We start from the raw sequence: 22,473 nt of genomic DNA, 5'->3' as shown, positions 1-22,473 counted from the left end.
AAAACGTGGGGAGCTATTTTCAGCATATATTATAGAAAGTATATTCTTAAAAGCACAATCATTAATTTTAATAACTAGGTAAGAGACAACACCCCCCCCCCCAAGAAAAATGAATAAATAACCACTAACCCTTAAGTCACATCCAGAAGGGGCAGAGACTGGACCTAGACTCAGTGTTTAATTCCAAGACCTGTTCTTCCACTCCACTCACCACAATTTGTCTGCTCACAGGTGACATCTGCAAGGTCGTCTGCTTGTGTGCCATTGGCCAAAATGTGATCCTGACAGGTGGTGTTCCCTCCACTTTTTCCCGAGAGTTCCCACACTATTCAGGGCCTATGTTTACTAGATTCTTTATTCACCACACCCTTAGACAGAGCTCTCCGTGTAGTGGGGGGAGTAGTGGGGCTCAGTGCGTATTTGTGCATAGCGGCAGTGGTTGGCCCCTTCTAACCACATCAACTTCTGTGTTCCCTGGCCTCCATACCTGTTGCTTTTTCCACTGCTTGGAGCTGACCTCACCTCTCCCTCACTCAGGACAGAGGTTGCTCATTGGCTTAAGGCAGATCGAAAGGGCCTCAGAATCTCCACTCCTGTCAGTCTTGTCTCTTGACAGTTTCTGCCTCAGCAGAAACAGAAACTTAGGCCCTAATTCCCCCATCAGTTTTCCTCTTAGCTTCCTAAGTCACAGATCAGAGACTGGGCTTTTTCTTTTCTTTCCATGTTTGCTATAGTTTACCCCCAACTTTGGGGCTATCTCTTGCTGTGTAAGACCCAACACTTCATCCAGACGTAAAACTCATTCAGAGTATAGTCTTTCCTTGTCACATGGGGCCAGTGGGCATTTCTCCAGGCTTGTTATAAAATATAACTCCTGCGACTTGAAACAAATTTGTTCTCATATTAGCTCATTTTAACTGTGTGCTTTTTTTAAGACATAAATTTTCTATGATTGATTGATTATAATTTGAACTTAACTTGGAAGCCCTCTGGACAGAAGTTCACATTGGAAAATGGAAATGAAATTTAGAGAATCTGTGCTCCCCACAGGTGAGGAAAGGAACATCCAGGGTGGAAAGAAGTAAAAGTTACAAGGTTAGAAACAGGGAATCAGACGGTAATTGGTTGATCAGCAAGTCCTGATCCAACTCCTATGATGTCCAGTTCCTATTCCCATATTGGTCCTAAATATAACAATTTAATCCCAGCTCCCAGGATAATCTATATTTTGTTGGCTAGTGTGCTTATTAAAAAATCCAGAAGAATAAGCAGGAAACCAATAATAGTGATTACTTATTAGAGGTATGGGTATTGGGTGGATGAGAGGAGAGGGAGAGAGATTTTCATGTACACTTTTTAGCTCATTTCAAAGTTTAAACCATGTGAATGTACTACCTATTGAAAAATAAATTAATTGACATTTCCCTTCTCCAAAACCAAACAATGGGCTCACAAAATGTATAAAATGAAAGATAATGCAGTATTATGCAGCCTCTCTTTGCTAGAGATTCTGTAAATAGCAGAGAAACTTGTTTGGTTGGAGCCACATCCGTTTAATGCTTTAATGTGGTGTGTGGACATGAATGTGTATGTTTGTGTATTTGTGCATGTGTGTGGGTGTGTGAGTGTATTTGTGTCTCCTGCAGAGGCTAGAGGTTGAGTGCATGGGATCATCACGGAATTATTTGGAGACAAGTCACTGCTGGTTCCTGTGCTCTGTTCTGCTTATAGCACAACGACTCCCACTGTCTGTAAGAGTCTAAGGACCTGGGGATCTGCCTCTAACGCAGTATCATCACTGTTGCTACAGGGCTGTTTGTGAGAGACGCACAACCAGTTGACCGTAGTGTGGGATGGGCGCAGAAGAAAGGGGGAGAAAAGAAGCAGAATGGAGTCTCTTAGGTCTTACCTGGTTGTTCTTGACAATCCCTGAGGGTGTTACCAGCAGGCTTTCATCTGGTTTGCATACATCTTTCCCATTGTGGGTGGTCAGAAGAGGGAGACAGGAACATCTGGTAGAGGCACCAAAAGGAAATTTGCTTCATGCTCTGGATATGTTGAATGATTCTTGCCATCACTGCATCTGCTGAGTTTTCTCCTTTTTGTCTCACAATATTAGAAACCTTTTAAATTTTGTCCATTCTGAGAAAAAGGGACAAGATTTCCAGGTTGACTATGACTATGACAGGCCAACATATGTCATCCTGGGATGCTGCATTCACAGAACACCACATGGAGCCTAATAACCACCACATAACATCCCTTTTCTATTGATTTCAGAATTTGCTGCTAATGTCTGCCCCTTTTACTTGTTCATAGGACCCATGAGAAATGTGTTCTAGTAACTTTATCAGCATCCTTGGAATTAAAATTCTGCTTTTCTTAGCTGTAGGTTGGACCAATCTCAAGACCCATTAAGTTGAAGATAATTAATTCTGTGAAGTACCCCAAACCCCAAAGGATTAAGAATCCAGTGTTGTGTCCTTGCCATAGCTGATCTGGGAGAGGCTAAGGCATTAAGGACCTGCCATTCACCTCTGTGGTCTGAGCACGATCCTAGCATTTTACTTGCCAGCAACACATGGAGATCTTTCAAGGCTTGCCGCAACCATCAGAGACTACAGCCCCAGTGCTGCTCATTAACTCTAGACAATGAGCAACTGTCCTCAGAGGACACATGGGTCTCACTATTCCTTTCTTCAGGAATAGAGAAGGAGTAATTTTAGAGAAGAAATACTTGATCTGCTTTGAGTTTTCCTAAACCCATAGCCCAATGCCACATATTTTAAACTTTCCCATGACTTCCCGGAAAACCAGAGGAGGAATGCAGTATGACAGCTGTGGTTTATGTCACTAGTGTTAAATAACAAAATTCAACCAGGTAAATTTGAAGATATAACTGGCTTTATTAAATGATTAATGAATCCGGCAAGACCCCATCTAGCAAGTAAAGAGGTACTCCAAGGAGTTGCACAAAATGGAAGGTGTTTATAGAAGGAGGATGGGGCAAGAAAGCTATTAGCAAAAGAAAAGGATTGTTTGATGCAGGGCTGTTTGCTAGGGGAGAAAGGCAAGGGGTCTTATCATGCAGATGACCTCATTTTTCTTTGGGGGATGGCTAGGGCCCACGTAGCAGCCTCATTGGTGCTGACTGAAAAATTTCTGACTGACCAATTAAGACTACATTTGTGGGGCAGGTTGAAACTGTAGTTAGATTATGTGGGAACTCTAAGTGACGCCATTTGGGACTTTTTTTTTAAACACTGTCATGTGCTACTTGTAGAGTTCTTTGGCATCTTCAGTCTGGACCGGATATTTTGGACTGACTGAAAGTGGTGAGGATAGAGACAGTGAAGGATCAGGGGCGCCTGGGTGGTTCAGTTGGTTGAGTGTCTGACTCTTGATTTCAGCTCAGGTCATGGTCCCAGGGTTGTGGGATCGAGTCCCGTGTTGGGCTCCATGCTGAGCATGGAGCCTGCTTGAGATTTTTCTTTCTCTCTTCCTCTGCCCCTCTTCCCTTCTCCCCTGCTCAAGCTCTCTCTCTCTCAAATTAAAAAAAGAAAGAAAAAAAGAAACATTGAAGGATCATTTCTCTCTTTTGTTTCAAAGTGATAACTTCTATGAGCCCATGTTTCCCATCTCTGCACTATAGCTCATGCTCTACCAAGGGCGGAGAGTTCTCTCTGCTTGTCAAAGTTCTAGCCATGGCTCCTGCTGGTGCACACATCCTGACGTACTTAGACATCCCTCAGAATTGTATAGCTCCTAAGTGGATCAGCTGTGGAGCTGAGGGAAGAGCATTGTCATAAGGAAACTGGGCTCAAATCCCATCTTACTAGACCTGCATCTTACTAGTTGAAAGACATTGAATAAATCACTTCATCTTTCGGAGATACAGCTTTCTTATCTGTAAAGGAGGGCTATTTTCTTTCATGCCACAGGGCTATTTGGAAAATTAAAAAACACAGTAATATGTGACACAATAATACAAGACACTCAGGCTGGAATCTTATACTCTTAGATGATTTAATCTGTTTCCATAACTTTACTTATCACTTTACAGTGGTCTATGTGCTATTAATTGTACTTCAAAGTTTCATATCTTTCATTCTACTATTTAATTGAATACTTCCATGAAAATGTCCCAAAAGAACCCTTGAAAACATACCTAAGTGGAACTAATTTTTCTTAAATGACTCTCTTGTTAACAATTTTCATTAAACATATTGCTGACTTTTTATGGAAACCTCAAAACCTTGAAGATATCTTACTACTTTCATAATAATTACCATATTCTATTGTTCATATTTCCATTACCTTTGCATTTGCACTTGACCCTTGAACAGCTGGGGTTAGGGGCATCAACCCCCTACACAGTCAAAAATCTGCAAATAGCTTTTGATTACCCTAAAACTTAACTATTAATAGTCTACTATTGACTGGAAGCCTTACCAATAACATAAATAATCTATTAACACACATCTTGTATACTATATGTATTATATACTGTATTCTTACAATAAAGTAAGCTCGAGAAAGGAAAATGTTTGTTAAGGGAATCATAAGGAAGAGAAAATACATTGACAGTACTGTACTATAAAAAATCTGTGTATAAGTGGATCCGTGCAGTTTAAACCCCTGTTTGTTCAAGGGTCAACTGTAGATCCTCTTCTATATCTTCACTGTTTCTTTAGATTGCTCTGAGCTGTTTAATTAACCTCCTGGTCTCACCAATCCTCTCTGTTCCCTTACTGCTCTCTGTCTATCCAATCTTAGTTCCACACAAACTCTCACCATTGCTACACGCAGAGCTTTTATTATCTATCTACATCTATCATCTATGTTTCTATTATCTATCTATCTATCTATCTATCTACCTATCTATCAATCATCTATCTGTATACACAGTACCATAAACACTCCTAGACTCACCATGCAACCTGATAGTTAGGTCTTTAGTAATAACTCATGTCTAACTACATGGTATCTCCAGTTACATTCTCCTGACTCTCCCCTTTTGAATTTCCTCTCATACTGAATCCTATACTTATCTTTGCTTTGTTTTTGTTTGGTTTTTTTGTTTGAGAGAGAGAGAGAGAGAGAGAGAGCATGGGGGAGGGGCAGAAGGGGATGAAAAAGAGAATCTTAAGCAGGCTCCATGTTCAGCACAGATCCCGACATGGGGCTTGATCCCATGACCCTCGGATCATGACCTGAGCCGAAATTAAGAATTAATCACTCAGCTGACTGAGCGATCCTGGCACCCCGGGATTTACATTTTTAAATATTATTGTTATGTTGCTGTAATATGCTGTATGTATGCTGTAATAATAATTACATTATCATCATCATCATCATCATCAAGGCAGTACTATTGTGGACTGAGACCCCTCAGGAATGAAGGTCTGGGTCATCTCAGCAGGTGAAGACCTAGTGGCAGCTGTTTGGCAGCTCCCCTCAGAGACGTGAGCTTCTGAGGTCATCCCTCAGACATGTGGTCATCCCTCTTCTGAGTTCCTAGGTTCTGGTAACATCACCTTTCCCTTTTGTACCTAGGGGAAGTGATTTATTCTTGTGGTTAATAATTTCTGGGCTAACTTCACATCCATCTCTTTCTCCTACAGTTTTTTTCAGGACACACTTATATATCTACTTCCCTGTATTAAATCTTCTGGGTTTAAAAATACTAGATGTGACCCAAACTGAAATACCAGTCATAAACTGTAGTCTTTTCCAGACTTAGTCAATCCCTGGACATTGGTATGTGAAGAAATTTAAATTAGCGTGTTAAAATTATTCCAGGACCAAATCAAAGGGAAATGAGTGAGACAATGACTTGACATACCAGTGCAATGATTTATTTATAATCAGTGATTTTTTTTGTATTATAATCATACACATAGATTCTTATGATTACTTATGATTACAGTAGAGGAGGCTAACTTCCCTTGTCCAAGTTACACAGAGGAATAGCATGAGACAGAGACAGAGCAGTTAAATGGTATGGAGTTCTCCTAAGAGCCTTACATTCTCAGGCCTTCTTTTATTTTTTATTTTTTTATTAAAAAAATTTTTTTAATGTTTATTTATTTCTGAGACAGAGACAGAGCATGAGTGGGGGAGGGTCAGCAAGAGGGAGACACAGAATCCGAAGCAGGCTCCAGGCTCTGAGCTGTCAGCACAGAGCCCGACACAGGGCTCGAACTCACAGATCATGAGATCATGACCTGAGCTGAAGCCGGACGCTCAACCAACTGAGCCACCCAGGCGCCCCTCTCAGGCCTTCTTTTATACTCTCCTCTTTGGCACTTAATATTTCACTAGCGGAAATATTTGAAGCATATCATGGTATCTGAACTTACCCATAGCAACAAAATTAACCTTGTTGCATTCATTGTTTAAAAATAATATTGCAGGGTTCATTTATTCATCTCACACAAATTTATTAAGTAATTACTATATGCCAGCACTAAGTTCTGAATATACAACAGTGAACAAAACAGATCCCAAATCTTCACATTCTCATGGGTAGAAACAAGCAATACATTTGTATAACCTTTTCCTTGGCCAACCCTGAAATTCCCTACATAAAATGCATCCATTTCCTCTGTGATTTGGTCAGCCATTCACACAGATTCATATGCATTTGTAATCAAAATCTTTTTGGTTGAAAAGAAGATAATTGGGATAGTTCTCATCCTTGGTGCTTTAGAGACCCAGAGAGCATTAAAAGGTGAATAACATCATCTTTTGACATCCAAATTCTTCCAACATGGACAAATAGCTGACAATGTGAATTATCTATAGAAAACAATAATTTTGTATTTTTACTGGCAGTTAAAAATAGTAGATCATAAAGCAACTTGCACACTGTTCCAAGATACATTCATTTCACCTCTTCAAAATGTTATCCTGTTTGGAAATATGATATTTAAGGACAATCATTTATAAATTATTAATATTTTGAAAAAATTTTATAATTTTCTCATGAACAGGATCAAATCATAGGTAGAGGAGTTCCTCATTGGTTATTTAGGACCTGTTGGATTAACTGTCTCTGTTTAGGAAATATCACCTACATATCAGGGCTGATCAACCAGAATCAGTCTTATCTTCCCTGGGCCATACTGGAGAAACAAGGTCACATCAGTTTCAATACTGCTCTTTTTTCTTCATTTATTTGGCACTCCAATCTGTTGTCACAGTAACTTTATTTCATGATGTAATTAATTAAGTTGGAATATTTATTACTTTAAAATGCAATAACTATCAAAGAGTATGATTTTGGTGTGATTTTAAGGAGAATCATCTGCTCTTTAGAAACAGTCTAGTTTAATCAATAATACAACAAGAACAAAAATACCTCCTGTGTCATTGCCTTTAAAGATTTTACTGGATGGGTAAATAATGTCTAGTCCAAATTATGTCTGACATTACCAGATTACAGTGCAGAGACTGATATTTTCATTTGCTCATCTGATTTTCCACCAAGAATCATTGGATACACTTTACATGAACAAGACTGGGAGAGAGGTACAGTGATGTTTTAAGATAGTTCTTGCCTTCAGAGGCTTGTAAGCATTGTAGGGGTGATTAACATATATCCAAGAAAAACTGACATTTGAATAGTGATGTTTAGCCTTCAAGTCATGGACTTTTGCAATCCTCATGCTCTGTGACCATGGTGGAGCAGATATTATTATTCCTAATATGTTGATATAGAAACAGAGCGTCAGATATTTTCAACTTTACTCTGATTATCAGTAGCTTATCTAGGACGTAAACCCAAAATTTCTGTGCTGGCAAATGGACAATTGGTACAAAGTGATGATTTCAATAAGGTGTGTCATAAACTTACTAGATTTCAGAGAAGGGGATTTTGTAGCTGGAAAGATCAAAGGTTGCTTCTTGGAGGGGATGAACATTAAGGGATGGACTTCCAAGTGCATCCTAATTGGTGACTGCATTCCTCAATATGACCTCACATTGGTTATGAGGAAATTCTCTTGCTGAATAGTATCCTCAGGGCAGCCTTCATGTCTCTGTTTCTCAGACTATAAATGAAAGGATTTAACATTGGAGTCACTGCCATGTACATAACAGTCATGATTGCATCCTTTAGGCTGTAACTAGTCAGAGGGCGGAAATACATGCCCATGACTGTCCCATAATACAGAGAAACAACAGTGAGGTGGGAGCCACAGGTGGAGAAGGCTTTGAGCATGCCCTTAGTGGAAGGAACCCATAAAACTGTGGAAAAGACCCGGACATAGGAGATGATGATGCATAGTAATGGCACAGAGAAAATACCAACCCCTAGGTACATCATCTTCACATTGAAGTGGATGTCAGAACAAGACAGCTTAAGCAAAGGGGTAATGTCACAGTAGAAGTTGGCTACCTCCTTGTTGCCACAGAAGGACAGACTAGCTGTGAGCAGAGTATGGGGGAGGGCATTGGCGTTTCCAACCACCCAAGATCCAACAACTAGAAGGACACAAGTCTGTGGACTCATAATTGTTGTGTAATGAAGTGGGCGGCTGATGGCCATGGCACGATCATATGCCATCGCAGCCAGGATATAGCTATCTGTGTTACCCAAGGCAATCATAAAATACATTTGTGTTAGACATCCCCCAAAGGAGATGGATTTGCTGTGCAAGACATGTTTGGCTAGCATCTTGGGGATGGTTACAGAGGAGAATAAGATGTCAACAAAGGAGAGGTTGGCAAGGAAAAAGTACATGGGGTTGTGAAGGCGAATGTCAGAGCGAATAGCCAAGATGATGAGCAGGTTTCCAGTCAATGTGATGGGGTAAATGAACAGGAAGAAGATGAAGAAGAAGTCTTCCTGTACCTGCTGACCAGTAACTCCCAGGAGGATGAATTCCAGGGTAGAAGATTGGTTGTCTTCTTTCATGGTTCCTTTATTAAGAAAGGGGAGAAGAATCCAGAATTATTAATGGAGTTTATGTAATGATCTTCCTTATCCATCAGTTTTGATTCAAGTGACTATCAATCTCTACGATGTGTTTACTAAATCCAGAGATAGCCAACATTTTGGGGAAATATCCTTGTTGATTAGTGAAACTGATCAACAATTAACTCTTGACACTCATGTCTAAGAAGTGAACAATCTGTGAATCAAAAGTGGCCATCCTCCCCCATCTCAGAACCATCACTCAAACACCTAGGATTCAATAAATTCACAAATGCCTTTACACTGTATGTGCTGGATATTTTGCTAGACTGATGGAAAAAAGCACAAATATGTGAAAAATACAATTTTTTAGTCCACTTATTTGACATGTAAGACAAAGTCTGTGCTCTCAGGAACTTTACAATGTAATAGAAAAGCCAAAAATAGCACATTTTTAAAATTTCACACTACAAGGAATGGAAAGCACTTAGAAATCTTGATAAAATACTCCAGTACAAAAGATGTGTCATTACAAGGGCCAGCCATGAAATTAAAAATTGTTCCAATGACCAAACTAATAGAGATCCTAGAGCCCAGGAAGTAACAGGTGTCTATGCTGACATTGGATTATTGTAAATCACCAGGATCACCGGGTTTTTGTCCTAGCAAAAACAAGCCTAGTGAATTTCCTCCCCAAGCACCTCATTTTCAGAGAAGAATTTCACCATGTCCTTTTACAAGGTATATCTCTTTGAAAAACTCTCTAATATCCATAATCACAAAGCTTTTCACTTCCCTTCCTTTATTATTATTTTTCTCACTCTGGGTGTATAGCCAAAGGAAATGAAATGGGGTATTGAAAAGATTTCTTCAGTCTCATTTTTATGGCAGCATTATTCACCGTACTGAGCTATGGAAACAACATAAGTGTCCACCAAGAGATGAAGGGATAAAGAAGATATTATATTCTATCTCTCTCTCTTCTCATTACATGAAATAAGCCAGACACAGAGACAAACAGTGAATAATCTCACTTCTATGTGTATTTTAGGAAAGTCATAGTATAGTAACAGTTAGCCATAGTTGATGCTGATCTTGAGAACTTGGGTTCTGGAGCCAAGGTTTGAGTCCTAATTTTGCTACTACATCTCTATGTGACTTTAGGCAATTCAATTCACCATTTTTCACCTGATAAAATGACAAAAATACCTTACCTTTGGAGGTTATGTGAGGCTCAAAGGAGCTAATGCAGGTAGTGCAGTTGCTGGCTATCTATCCTTGATTTGTCACTGTCATAAAGACCCTTTTCCACAACATTCACACCTCCTATTGAGGAGTCAGCTCAGATGCTGTCAAAGGGGTTTTGGTCCTGTGGCCTTCACTCCTCTTCCACGAGTGGGAAGTTCACAGCCAGCTGCTGAAGCACTTGTGAACATTCCTCCCTGGGGAGGCAGGCATGCTGCAGAAAGGGTCAGTAGTAGGCCTGAAGAGTGGGTCTCTGGTCCTCTGCACTTGAGGTGAAGGAGCTAGGACTTGGATTGTTTGGACAAAAGAGCCTCGAGTTTCCTAATGATAGAGCAGAAAGGATGACTGTTCTAGATGGGCCATGAAGACGGGAACTCTAGCTTCCTCCTCAGGAAGCAAGGTGGTCATAGAATAGAGAAAATTAGGAATTCTTTACCAGGTTATAACATCTCTTGAAACGTGACTCCCTCAGGTCTTCATCCTGACCATAGTCAGAGTAATTGTTGAGACTCATTACACACTCCTATGGCTGTGCCCTGAGGAGACAGTGGTTCTCAAGAGTAATCTTTCCCAGAGTTCTTTTCTAGAAGGAAGTATGGGCAAGAGAGTTTCCTAGAGAATGTGTCTCCAGGGTCCAAGCTCTGAGCTGACCTCTTCTAAACACTTTGTTGGCATACGGGCTCCTGGCACCAATTAGAACATCCTGTTGGGTGCTGCAAAGACTGTGGTACAACTGAGTAAAAGAAATAGTCAACAAAGTGAAACAATAACCTATGGAAAGGGAGACGATATTTGCAAACCATATATTTGGTAGGGGGTTTATAACCAAAATATTTAAAGAACTCATGAAACAAACACACATACAAACAAATTGAATGAAAAAATAGGCAGCAGAACTAAATAGACATTTTCCAAGAAGACACCCAAATGGCCAACAGGTACAGGAAAAGATGATCAGTGTCATCAATCACCAGGGAAATGCAAATGAAAACCACAATAAGATATCACTTCACACCTGTTGGAATGGCTATTATCAAGAAGATGTGCGGTAATAAAGTTGGCAAGGGTGTAGGTGTAGAGAAATGGAAACTTGTATGGACTGTTGGTGAGAATGTAAATTGGTGCAGCCACTATAGAAAACAGTATGGAGATTCCACAAGCAATTAAAAATGGAACTACCATATGATCCAGCAATTTCATTAACTTCTGGGTATATATCCAAAGGAAATGAAACAGGGTATTGAAAAGATATCTTCGGTCTCATTTTATGAGACTATTATATATATTATATATATGTATACATACGTATACATACACACACATATATAATGCATTTAATGGAATATGATTCAGTCACAAGAAAGAAGCCAATTCTTCCATTTACATAATAATAGTGAAGCTAAGGGGTCTCAGTGAAATTAGCCAGACGCAGAGACAAATAGTGAATGATCTCACTTCTATGTGTATTATAGGAAAGTCACAGTCATAGTAACAGAGAGTAGAGGATGGTTTATTAGGGCCTGGGGGTGTGGGAGAGAGGGAGATCAATTTTTCTGTGTGGAATGATCCTGGCATTTTAAGAGTAAATTCCACTTGGTCATGGTGTCTAAACCTTTTAATATGCTGCAGAACTCTGTTTGCTACTGTTTTGTTGAGGATTTTTAGATCATTGTTCATAAGGGATATTGGTATGAAGTTTTCTTTTTTTTTTCTTGTAGTGTCTTTGGTTGTTTTGATATCCTCACAGAATGAGTTAGGAAATTCCTCTCCTCTTCAATATTTGGAAAAGTTTGAGAAGGACTGGTACTAGTTCCCTTTAAATGTTTGTTAAAATTCACCAGTGAAGCCCGTAGGTCCAGGGATTTTCTTTGTTGGAAATTTTTCATTACTGATTTAATGTCCTTAGTAGTTATAGGTCTATTCATATTGTTTGTTTCTTCATGATTTAGTTTTGGTAGGTTGTGCATTTCTAGGAATTTGTGCACATAACCATTCATAATGCTCTTATTATCCTTTTTTAACTATTGAAATGGTAATAATGTCCCCACTTTAATTTCTGATTTTAGTAATTTAAGTCTTTTTTATCTTTAGTCTATCCAGATAATTTTTTGTCAATTTTGTTGATGGTTTTGAAAAACTAACTTTTGGGTTTATGATTTCCTCTACTGTTTTTCTATTCTCTATTTCATTTTTCTCTAATCTTTATATTTCCTTTCTTCTGCTAGTTTTGGGTTTTAGCGTGTTCTTTTTCTAAGTTCCTTAGGTTGTAAATTTAGACTATTGATGGGAGATCATTCTTATGTTTATTTTAATTTAATTTAATTTAATTTATTTATTTTTAATTATTTAAATCCAAGTTAGTTAACATATAATGTAATAATGGTTTCAGGAATAGAATTTAATGATTCATCACTTACATACAATACTCAGTGCTCATCCCAACAAGTGACCTCCTTAATGTCCATCATCCATTTAGTCCATCACCCCACCCAACACCCTTGTAGAAAACCTCAGTTCATTTTCTGTACTTAAGAGTCTCTTAAGGTTTACCTTCCTCTGTGTTTTTATCATGTTTTTTCCTTCCCATCCCCTATGCTTATCTGTTTTGTTTCTTAAATTCCACATGTGAGTGAAATCATATATTTCTCTGACTGACTTATTTCACTTAGTGTAATATGATATTTGCAAACCAACCAAATATCTACTTCCATCCACGTTGTTGCAAATGGCAAGATTTCATTCTTTTTTGATCGATGAATAAAATTTCAATGTGTGTGTGTGTGTGTGTGTGTCCTCTCCTTTATGCATACATCATTTGGTGGACATTTGGGTTTCTTCCATAATTTGGCTTTTGTTGATAGTCCTCCTATAAACATTGGGATGCATGTACCCCTTTGAATCAGCATTATTGTATCCTTAGGATAAATACCTAGTAATGCAATTGTGGGGTTGTAGGGTAGCTCTGTTTTTAAATTTTTGAGGAACTTCCATACTGTTTTCCAGAGGGGCTGCACAAGTTTGCATTCCCACCAGCAGTGCACAAGGGTTCCCCTATCTCTGCATCCTAACCAACATCTGTTGTTTCCTGAGTTGTCAATTGTAGTCATTTTGCCAGGTGTGAGATGGTATCTCATCGTGGTTTTGATTTTTATTTCCTTGATGATGAGTGACATTGAGCATCTTTTCATGTGTCTGTTAGTCATCTAGATGTCTTCTTTGGAAAGTTGTCTATTCATCTCTTCTGCCCAGTTCTTCACTGGGTTAATTTTTTTGGGGTGTTGAGTTTGATAAGTTCCTCTCTCTCTCTCTCTCTCTCTCTCTATATATATATATATATATATATATAAAGAATATATATATATATATATATATATATATATATATATATATATTCATCTATTTTTGAGAGACTGAGAGACAGAGCATGAGTGGAAGAGGGGCAGAGAGAGAGAGAGAGAGAGCGAGGGAAACACAGAATCCGAAGCAGCCTCCAGGTCTGAGCTGTCAGCACAGAGCCCAATGTGCAGCTTGAGCTCATGAACCATGAGCTCATGATCTGAGCTGAAGTCAGATGCTTAAACAACTAAGCCCCCCGAGTGCCCCAAGTTTGGTACATTCTTTATAGATTTTGGATACTAACCCTTTATCTGATATGTCATTTGCAAGTATCTTTGCCCATTCTGTCTGTTGTCTTTTAGTTCTGTTCATTGTTTCCTTCACTGGGTAGATTTTATGAGGTCCCAATAGTTCACTTTGTTTTTGTTTCCCTTGCCTCCAGAGACATGTCTAGTAAGAAGTTGCTGTATCCGAGGTCAAAGATGTTGTTGCCTGTTTTGTCCTCTAGGACTTTGATGGTTTCTTGTCTTACATTTAGGTCTTTCATCCACTTTGAGTTTATTTTTGTTCCATACTGGTTTTATAAGTGATCAGTCTAATACTTTCATTATGTTTGGTTTTACCTGTGAAATTTTTCCTTTCATAATTTTCTTAGTGTTGAAAATGGCCTTTCCTTATCATTCAAAGAATTCCCTTTAACATTTCTTTTAACACTGATTTGGTGGAGAGGAATGCCTTTAACATTGATTTGCCTTGGAAACTATTTCTCCTTCTATTCTGAATGATAGCCTTACTGGGTAGAGTATTTTTGGTTACATGTTTTTTTTTCCTTTTGGCACTTCAAATGTATCATGCCATTTCCTTCTGGCCTGCAAGGTTTCTGCTGAGAAATCAGCTTATAGCTTTATGAGGTTTCCCTTGTATTCAACTGTTTTCTCTTGCTGCTTTTAAAATTCTCTCTATCACTACTTTTTGCCATATTTATTATTATGTATCTTGGCATATTCTGGTTGATTTTGTTGGGGCCTCTCTGTGCCTCCTGGATCTGGATGTTTGTTTTCTTCCCCAGATTAGGGAGGTTTTCAGTTATTACTTTTAAAATAAATTTTATTCTCCCCTTTTCCTTCTGGGATCCCTGTAATGTAAATAGTATTATGCTTGATGATACTTCAGAGTTCCCTTAACCTGTCCTCCTTATTCTATTATTCTTTTTTCTTTTTGCTCTTCAGGTTGGTTGCTTTCCATTATTCTTTCAGCTCACTGATCCATTTTTCTGCCTCTGTAATCTGCTCTTGGTTTCCTCCAGTGAAATTTTAACTTCAGTTATTGAGTCCTTTTATCTCTGATAGATCATTTTTTTAATATTTTATATCTTTTTGTTGATGGTCTCACTGAGAGCCTCCACTCTTTTCTCATATCCGGTGAGTACCTTTATGACCATTCCTTTGAATTTGTTACCAAGCATATTGCTTATATCTGTTTCATTTAGCTCTTTGCTGTGGTTTTGTCCTCTTCTTTCATTCGGGACCCATTCCTTTTTCTCCTCATTTCATCTAACTCTCTGTGTTTGTTTCTGAGTATTAGAAAAGTCAGCTATGTCTACTGATCTTGAAAATAGTGGCCTTCTGAAGAATAGATCATGTGGTGGTCTGTAGCACAATGTTCCCTGTTTACCAGAACCAGGCACTTCAGGGGTGTCCCCTATGTAGGTTGTTTTCACCTTACTATTGTGGCTGAGTCAGGGTTGCCTTCAGTCCAGTCAGCTGCAATGGCCAACTTTGTCTCTTGTGGGCAGGGTTTTGTTCCTGTGCTGTTAAGGGGCCAGTTTGGGACCTCTGTGGGCTTATAGTTGGGCAGAGTCAGCAGTCATACCAAATGCCTGTCCTCAGTGCATGTGCCAGGGTGGCAGGCAAACTGAACTGTGTAGTTCTTTTCCTGTATTGTCCCTTAAGAGGCTTTAGTTGGTGGGCAGGGTCTGCAGTCAGATCAAATGTCTGCCCCCAATCCTTCTGCTGGGGCTACAGTGAACACAAACTGGAGGGCCCTCTTCCAGTGCTGACCCTTGAAAAGATTTTGTTGGTGGGCAGGGCTGACAGTCAAATCATGTGTTTACCCCATTCCGTCTGCTGCGGCTGCAGGCAAACTGGTGTGTGTTGTTTTCTTCCCCTTTCCCCAGGGAAGAAGTCACTTTGGACTGTTGCTTGTCCCTCCTGGATCTGCTTGCAGGATGTGTCACAGTAGAAACCACTTTGGAAGGATGCTTGCCAAGTGGCATGCTTTTGTTTGGGTAGATTTACAGAACAGAAGGGCAGGGCACAGAGTGTTACCAAGGTAGGTTAAGGGTGTTTGCACTGGTTCCTGCAAGTGTATGCATCTCTAGACTGGGGAAAGGGGAAATAAATGATGCCTATCAGGTCTTTTGTTTTTGAAGAAGTCTCCTAAAGGTCTCTGCCCCTCCAGCATGTTCTGAGATTAGTAAATAAATTTCCCTCACATATTCCCCACCTGTTTTCAAGCTACTGCTTCTATGCTGTATCTTGGTGTGGTGGTTTGTTATGCTGGGTCTTTAAGGGTGGGGACTCAGTTTCCTATTACCTTCCAGGTCTCTCATAACTAGGCCTGCTGATTTTTAAAGTGCCCCTTTTTAAGCCCCACTAACTGTAAAAACTCTGGGAAGTTAAACTTTACTAGTTTTCAAAGCCAAATATTATGGGAACTCATCTATCTAGTGCAGCTTCCATGTCTGGGGTCTCTGATGTCTGCTCTTCTCTCTTCTCTGTGTTTGTGGTGCCCTTCCTGTTTGTGGTTAGTCTTGCTGGGAGTTTGGTTCCTGTCCCCATCTCCATCCTTCTACCCTTCTTAATGTATCCTCATCTCTAAGATGAACTGTGGAAAGTCTGTTTTGCCAGTCTTCAAGTAATTTTCTGGGTTGGTTGCCTTGATGTGGCTATTATCTGGGTGTGTCTGTGGGACGAGGTGAGATGAGGATACCCCTACTCCACCATCTTTCCAGAATTCTCTGCCTTTTTTTTCTTAATACATTTTTATTGCATATATCTATTCCCAGACAGTTTTTTTGTTTAGTTATTTATAACCTTACAAAATACTATCAATAATTTTAGGGATTTACTTTTTTTTTTTTTTTTTTTTTTTTTTTTACCTAGGTCTATCCTTTATAGGATATAGGATACAGTAATTAGCAGTCACATTTAGAGGAACATATGTTGAGGTCCAGTTGTGTCCTGAGGGCAGTACCCCATGGAGGTGGGATGTGCTACCACTGAGGACCATGGAAACTTTCCCAAACCTGGAAAGTCTTCTAAACTGGTTCTTTGAGAGTGTTTGTGGAGCTCACCTCCAGCAAACTCTTCCTTCCCCAGAGGCTTGTGGGAAGGGTTGGAAGTCCCAATCCTGTAATCTCTTGGTTTTTCTAATGGCAAGCCCCATCCTGAGGCTATATAGGGAAGCGATTTACATTTTTAAATATTACTATTATGTTGCTCAGATTCAGTAAAATATCTCTGTGAGCCATCCAGGAAAAGAAATTTCTCTACTGGCTGGAGAGACTAAGCCAATTACTAAGGACATTTTGTTGCCTTCACACGGGGGGGGGGGGGGGGGGCGGCAAGGAGGACCGTGTCTAGAACTATGTATGAGGTGATTTTTGTGTTTCCATGCCAAATAATAGAGATTAAAAGGAATTACAGCATAATAATAACAAAATAAAATAATAATAATAATAATAATAATAATAATAATAAAGGCAGTACTATTGTGGACTGAGACCCCTCAGGAATGAAGGTCTGGGTCATCTCAGCAGGTGAAGACCAAGTGGCAGCTGTTTGGCAGCTCCCCTCAGAGACGTGAGCTTCTGAGGTCATCCCTCAGACATGTGGTCATCCCTCTTCTGAGTTCCTAGGTTCTGGTAACATCACCTTTCCCTTTTGTACCTAGGGGAAGTGATTTATTCTTGTGGTTACTCTCTGGGCTACCTTCACATCCATCTCTTTCTCCTACAGTCTTTTTCAGGACACACCTATATATCTACTTCCCTGTATTAAATCTTCTGAGTTTAAAAATACCAGATTGTTGGGGGTAAGGGGGGTGGGAAATGCCTGGGTGGCTCAGTTGGTTAGGCATTCACCTTCGGCTCAGGTCATGATCTCGTGGTTCCTGGGTTTGAGCCCCGTGTCAGGCTCTGTGCTGACAGCTCAGAGCCTGAAGCCTGCTTCAGATTCTGTATCTCTCTCCCTCCTTCCCCTTCCCTGCTCACACTCTGTCTCTCTCAAAAATAAATAAACATAAAAGAAAAATTTAAAAGTACCATATATGGGCCATATTGGTGGCTCAGTCAATTAGGTGTCTGACTTCAGCTCAGGTCGTATCTCATGATCCGTGAGTTTGAGCCTTGCACTGAGCTCTCTGCTGTCAGTGCAGAGCCTGCTTCATATCTTCTATCTCCCTCTCTCTCTCTGCCCCTCCCTCCTGCTCATTCTCTCTCTCTCTCAAAAATAAACACTAAAAAAAATCAGATGTGATTTGTGTTTTCTGAATAGGCCTGAACTGACCCAAGCTGACATACCAGCCATAGACTGTAGTCTTTTCCAGACTTAGTCAATTGATCCATTGTACATGTACCTGAACATTGGTACACGAAGAAATTTAAATTATAGTGTTAAAATTATTCTAGGACAGCATGTTTGACAGGATCAAAGGGAAACAGCTGAAACAATGACTTGACATACAGGTACAATAATTTTTATTTGTATAATAATCATACACATAGATTCTTATGATTACTGTAGGATTCAGTAGAAGACATTAACTTCCCTTGTCCAAGTTAAACAGAGGAATAACATGAGACTGATATAGAGCAGCTAAATGGTATGGAGTTCTCCTAAGAACCTACATTCTTAGGCCTTTTTTATACTCTCCTCTTTGGCACTTAATATTTCACTAGGGGAAATATTTGAAACACCTCACACTATTTGAGCTTACCTATAACAACAAAATTAACCTTGTTGCAGTCATTGTTTAAAAATAAGATTGCAGGGTTCATTTATTCATTTCACACAAATTTATTAAGTAATTATGCCAGCACTGTCTAAGTTCTGAATATACGACAGTGAACAAAACAGATCCCAAATCTTCACATTCTCATGGGTAGAGACAATAAATTTGTACAACAGTACAGCAAATTTGTATAACATTTTCCTTGGCCAACCTTGAGATGCCCTACATGAAATACCTCCATTTCCTCTGTGATTTGGTCAGCCATTCACACAGATTCATATGCATTTGTAATCAAAATCTTTTTGGTTGAAAAGAAGATAATTAGATAGTTCTAACCCTTGGTGTTTTAGAGACCCAGAGAGCATTAAACGGTGAATAACATCATCTTCCGACATCCAAATTCTTCCAACATGGACAAATAGCTGACAATGTGAATTATCTATAGAAAACAATAATTTTGTATTTTTATTGGCAGTTAAAAATAGTAGATCATAAAACAACTTGCACACTGTTCTAAGATACACTCATTTCACCTCTTCAAAATGTTATCCTGTTTGGAAATATGATATTTAAGGACAATCATTTATAAATTATTAATATTTTGAAAAAAATTTATAATTTCCTCATGAACAGGATCAAATCATAAGTAGGGGAGTTCCTTATTGGTTATTTAGGACCTGTTGGATTAACTGTCTCTGTTTAGGAACTATCACCTACATATATCAGGGCTGATCATCCAGAATCAAAGTCTCATCTTCCCTGGGCCATACTGGAGAAAAAAGTCACATATTTTGATATTGCTCTTTTTTCTTCATTTATTTGGCACCCTGATTATTAATAGTGATGAACAATTTTATGTAACTTTATTTCATACTATAATTAATTAAATCAGAATTTTTTTATGTTAAAATACAAGAACTCAATGAGTGTCATTTTGGCATGATTTTAGGAAAAAATCTTACGCTCTTTAGACACAGTCTAGTTTAATCAATAACACAATAAGAACAAAAACATCTACCCAGGTCATTTCCTTTAAAGATTTTACCAGATGGGTAAATAATGTCTAGTCTGATTATTTCTATTATCAGATTATAATTCTGACAGCAATATTTTCATTTGTTCATCTCACTTTCCACCAAGAATCATTATAAGCTTTGTATAATCAGTATATGCTTTATATGAACAAGACTGTGAAAGAGGTACAGTGGTATTTTAAGACCGTTCTTTCCCTCAGAGGCTTACAAGCATAGTAGGGGCAATTAGCATAATAGTAAAAAAACCTGACATTTGAATAGTGATTTATAAACTTTTTTTAAGTTTATTAATTTATTTTGAGAGAGAGAGAGAGAGAGAGAGAAACCAGTAGGGGAGGGACAGAGAGAGAGTGGTCAGAGGATCGGAAGCGGGCCCTGTGCTGACAGCAGAGACCCTGATGGGGGACTCAAGCCCACAAACCATGAGACCATGACCTGAGCGTAAGTTGGACGCTTAACCAACGGAGATACCCAGGTGCCCCAGTGATTTATAGCTTTTAAATCATGGACTATTGTGATCCTCACACCCTGTGACCATGGTGGGACAGATAGTATCATTCCTAATATGTTCATGTTCATGTTCATGTTTCTATAGAAGCAGAGCTTCAGACTTTCTCAATTTTACCCTGATCATTGTAGCTTATCTAGGACATGACCCAAATATTCCTGTGCTGCTAAAAGGACAATAATGTGTGCAAAGTGATAATTTTATAAGATGTATCATAAGATTTCAGAGAAGAGGAATTTCCACGTGGGAAGGACAAAGGTGGCTTCTTGGTGGAGTAAGACATTGGAGCTAGATTTCCAAATGCACCTAATTGGTGACTCTAATTGACTGTCCAATATGACTTCACATTGGTTATGAGGAGAGTCTTTTTCTGAAGAGTTTCCCCAGGGCAGCTTTCATGTCCTGATTTCTCAGGCTATAAATGAAAGGATTTAACATTGGGATCACTGTCATGTACATAACAGTTACCACTGCATCCTTTAGGCTGTAACTAGACAGAGGGCGGAAATACATGCCCATGACTGTCCCATAATATAGAGTAACAACAGTGAGGTGGGAACCACAGGTAGAGAAGGCTTTGAGCACACCCTTGGTGGATGGAACCCTCAGGACTGTGGAAAAGACCTGAATATAAGAGATGATGATGAATAGTAAGGGTACAGAGAAAACACCAGCCCCTAGGTACATCACCTTCACATTAAAACGGATGTCAGAACAGGCGAGCTTGAGCAAAGGGATAGTGTCACAGTAGAAGTTGGCTACTTCTTTATTGCCACAGAAGGACAGACTGGATGTGAGCAGAGTGTGCGGGAAGGCATTGACATTTCCAACCACCCACGACACAACAACTAGCAAGACACAAGTCCGTGGGCTCATAATTGTTGTGTAATGAAGTGGGCGGCTGATGGCCACGGCACGATCATATGCCATCGCAGCCAGGATATAACTATCTGTGTTACCTAAGGCAATCATAAAATACAACTGTGCTAGGCATCCTCCAAAGGAGATGGCTTTGCTGTGCAAGAGATGGTTGGCTAGCATCTTGGGGATGGTTACAGAGGAGAATAAGATGTCAACAAAGGAGAGGTTGGCAAGGAAAAAGTACATGGGGATGTGAAGGTGAATGTCAGAGTGAATGGCCAAGATGATGAACAGGTTTCCAATCAATGTGATGGGGTAAATGAACAGGAAGAGGATGAAGAAGAAGTCTTCCTGTTCCTGCTGACCAGTAACTCCCAGGAGGATGAATTCCAGGGTAGAGGATCGGTTGTTTTCCCTCATGGCTCCTTTGTTAAGAAAGAGGGAGAGGAATTCAGAATTATTTTGGAGTTGCCACGAATGTATTGATCTTTCTTACCCACCAGTTTTTATTAAGTGACCAGTAATCTTAAGGACGAGTTTACTAAACCCAGAGACAGCCCACATTTGTGGGAAAATATCCTTTTTGTTCAGTGGTACTGATCAACATTTAGCCCTTGACACTCATGTTTAAGAAGTGAGAACTGTGTGAATCAAAGATACCAATACTCCTCTATCCCAGAACCATCACTCAAACACCTAGGATTTAATCAATTCACAAAAACTTTTTATATTGTATGTGCTAGATACTTTGCTAAGCTTATGGAAAAACACAAATATGTGCAAAATACACTTTTAAATCCACTTCTTCAACATGTAAGACATAGTCCACTCTCAGGGACTTTATGTAATGGAAAAGCCAAAAATCACACGCATTTTTTTAAAAATTACACATGACAAAGGAAGGAAAGCATTTTGGAATCTTTGTGTTATTACAAGGACCAGCCATGAAATTAGGAATTGTTCCAATGGCCAAACTAATACTGATCCTAGAGCCCAGGAAGTAGCAGGTGTCTATGCTGACATTGGATGATTGTAAATCACCAGAATCACGGGGTTTCACTCCTAGAAATAACAAGCCTAGTGAGTTTTCTCCCCAACTGTCCATTTTCAGAGAAGAATTTCATCCCCTCTTTTGAAAGAATGTATCTCTTTAGAAAATTCTCTAATATCGATAATCACAAAGCTTTTCTCTTCTCTTCCTTTATTATTTCTTTTGTTGAGCCATCCAACTCCATACTCATTTCAACTACTGCTTAGTAAGTAAACTGTCAGATCCATACCTGTAGGCTTGATCTCTCTTTCCCATATTTCTACACTCAGCTATCCTGCAAACATGTCTGTCCAAACACTATACTCTGCACATTACAACCTAAGTGGTTTGTAAGCTTATTTGAGGAGGAAAATCATACTTTGCTTATGTTAATAACCCTAGAGAGGTCATTATAGAAAGTTGTTCACTGTGTGCACTCAATATTTGTTGGGTTAAATCAAGGTTTATTTTTGGGGTTCCTCACATATGGGAGATTCAGAAGCACACTCACTCGGTTTATCTCTCA

General features: G+C 39.2%; 2 protein-coding genes across 2 annotated transcripts; both read right to left on the bottom strand.

Annotated features, from left to right (window-relative positions):
- Nucleotides 1-7,990: 7,990 nt before the first annotated feature.
- LOC109255101 (olfactory receptor 1A1) lies at nt 7,991-8,920 on the bottom strand. The gene has a single exon (XM_019429516.2). The coding sequence runs from the start codon at nt 8,918-8,920 to the stop codon at nt 7,991-7,993; it is 930 nt and encodes a 309-aa protein (XP_019285061.2).
- An 11,487-nt stretch (nt 8,921-20,407) lies between these two features.
- Nucleotides 20,408-21,337, bottom strand: LOC109255100 (olfactory receptor 1A1-like). Its single transcript, XM_019429515.2, has one exon. It carries the CDS (start codon nt 21,335-21,337, stop codon nt 20,408-20,410), a length of 930 nt encoding a protein of 309 aa, XP_019285060.2.
- Between the last annotated feature and the right edge of the window lie 1,136 nt (nt 21,338-22,473).

Source organism: Panthera pardus, unplaced genomic scaffold (assembly GCF_024362965.1).
Source record: "Panthera pardus isolate Hobbes unplaced genomic scaffold, ASM2436296v1 HiC_scaffold_3, whole genome shotgun sequence".
Taxonomy (NCBI): Eukaryota; Metazoa; Chordata; class Mammalia; order Carnivora; family Felidae; genus Panthera; species Panthera pardus.
This window is presented reverse-complemented; position numbering and strand designations above follow the sequence as displayed.

Bases quoted from the DNA above. Each gene is read 5' to 3' on its own strand.
- LOC109255101 (XM_019429516.2), bottom strand. From the start codon at position 8,920: ATGAAAGAAGACAACCAATCTTCTACCCTGGAATTCATCCTCCTGGGA.
- LOC109255100 (XM_019429515.2), bottom strand. From the start codon at position 21,337: ATGAGGGAAAACAACCGATCCTCTACCCTGGAATTCATCCTCCTGGGA.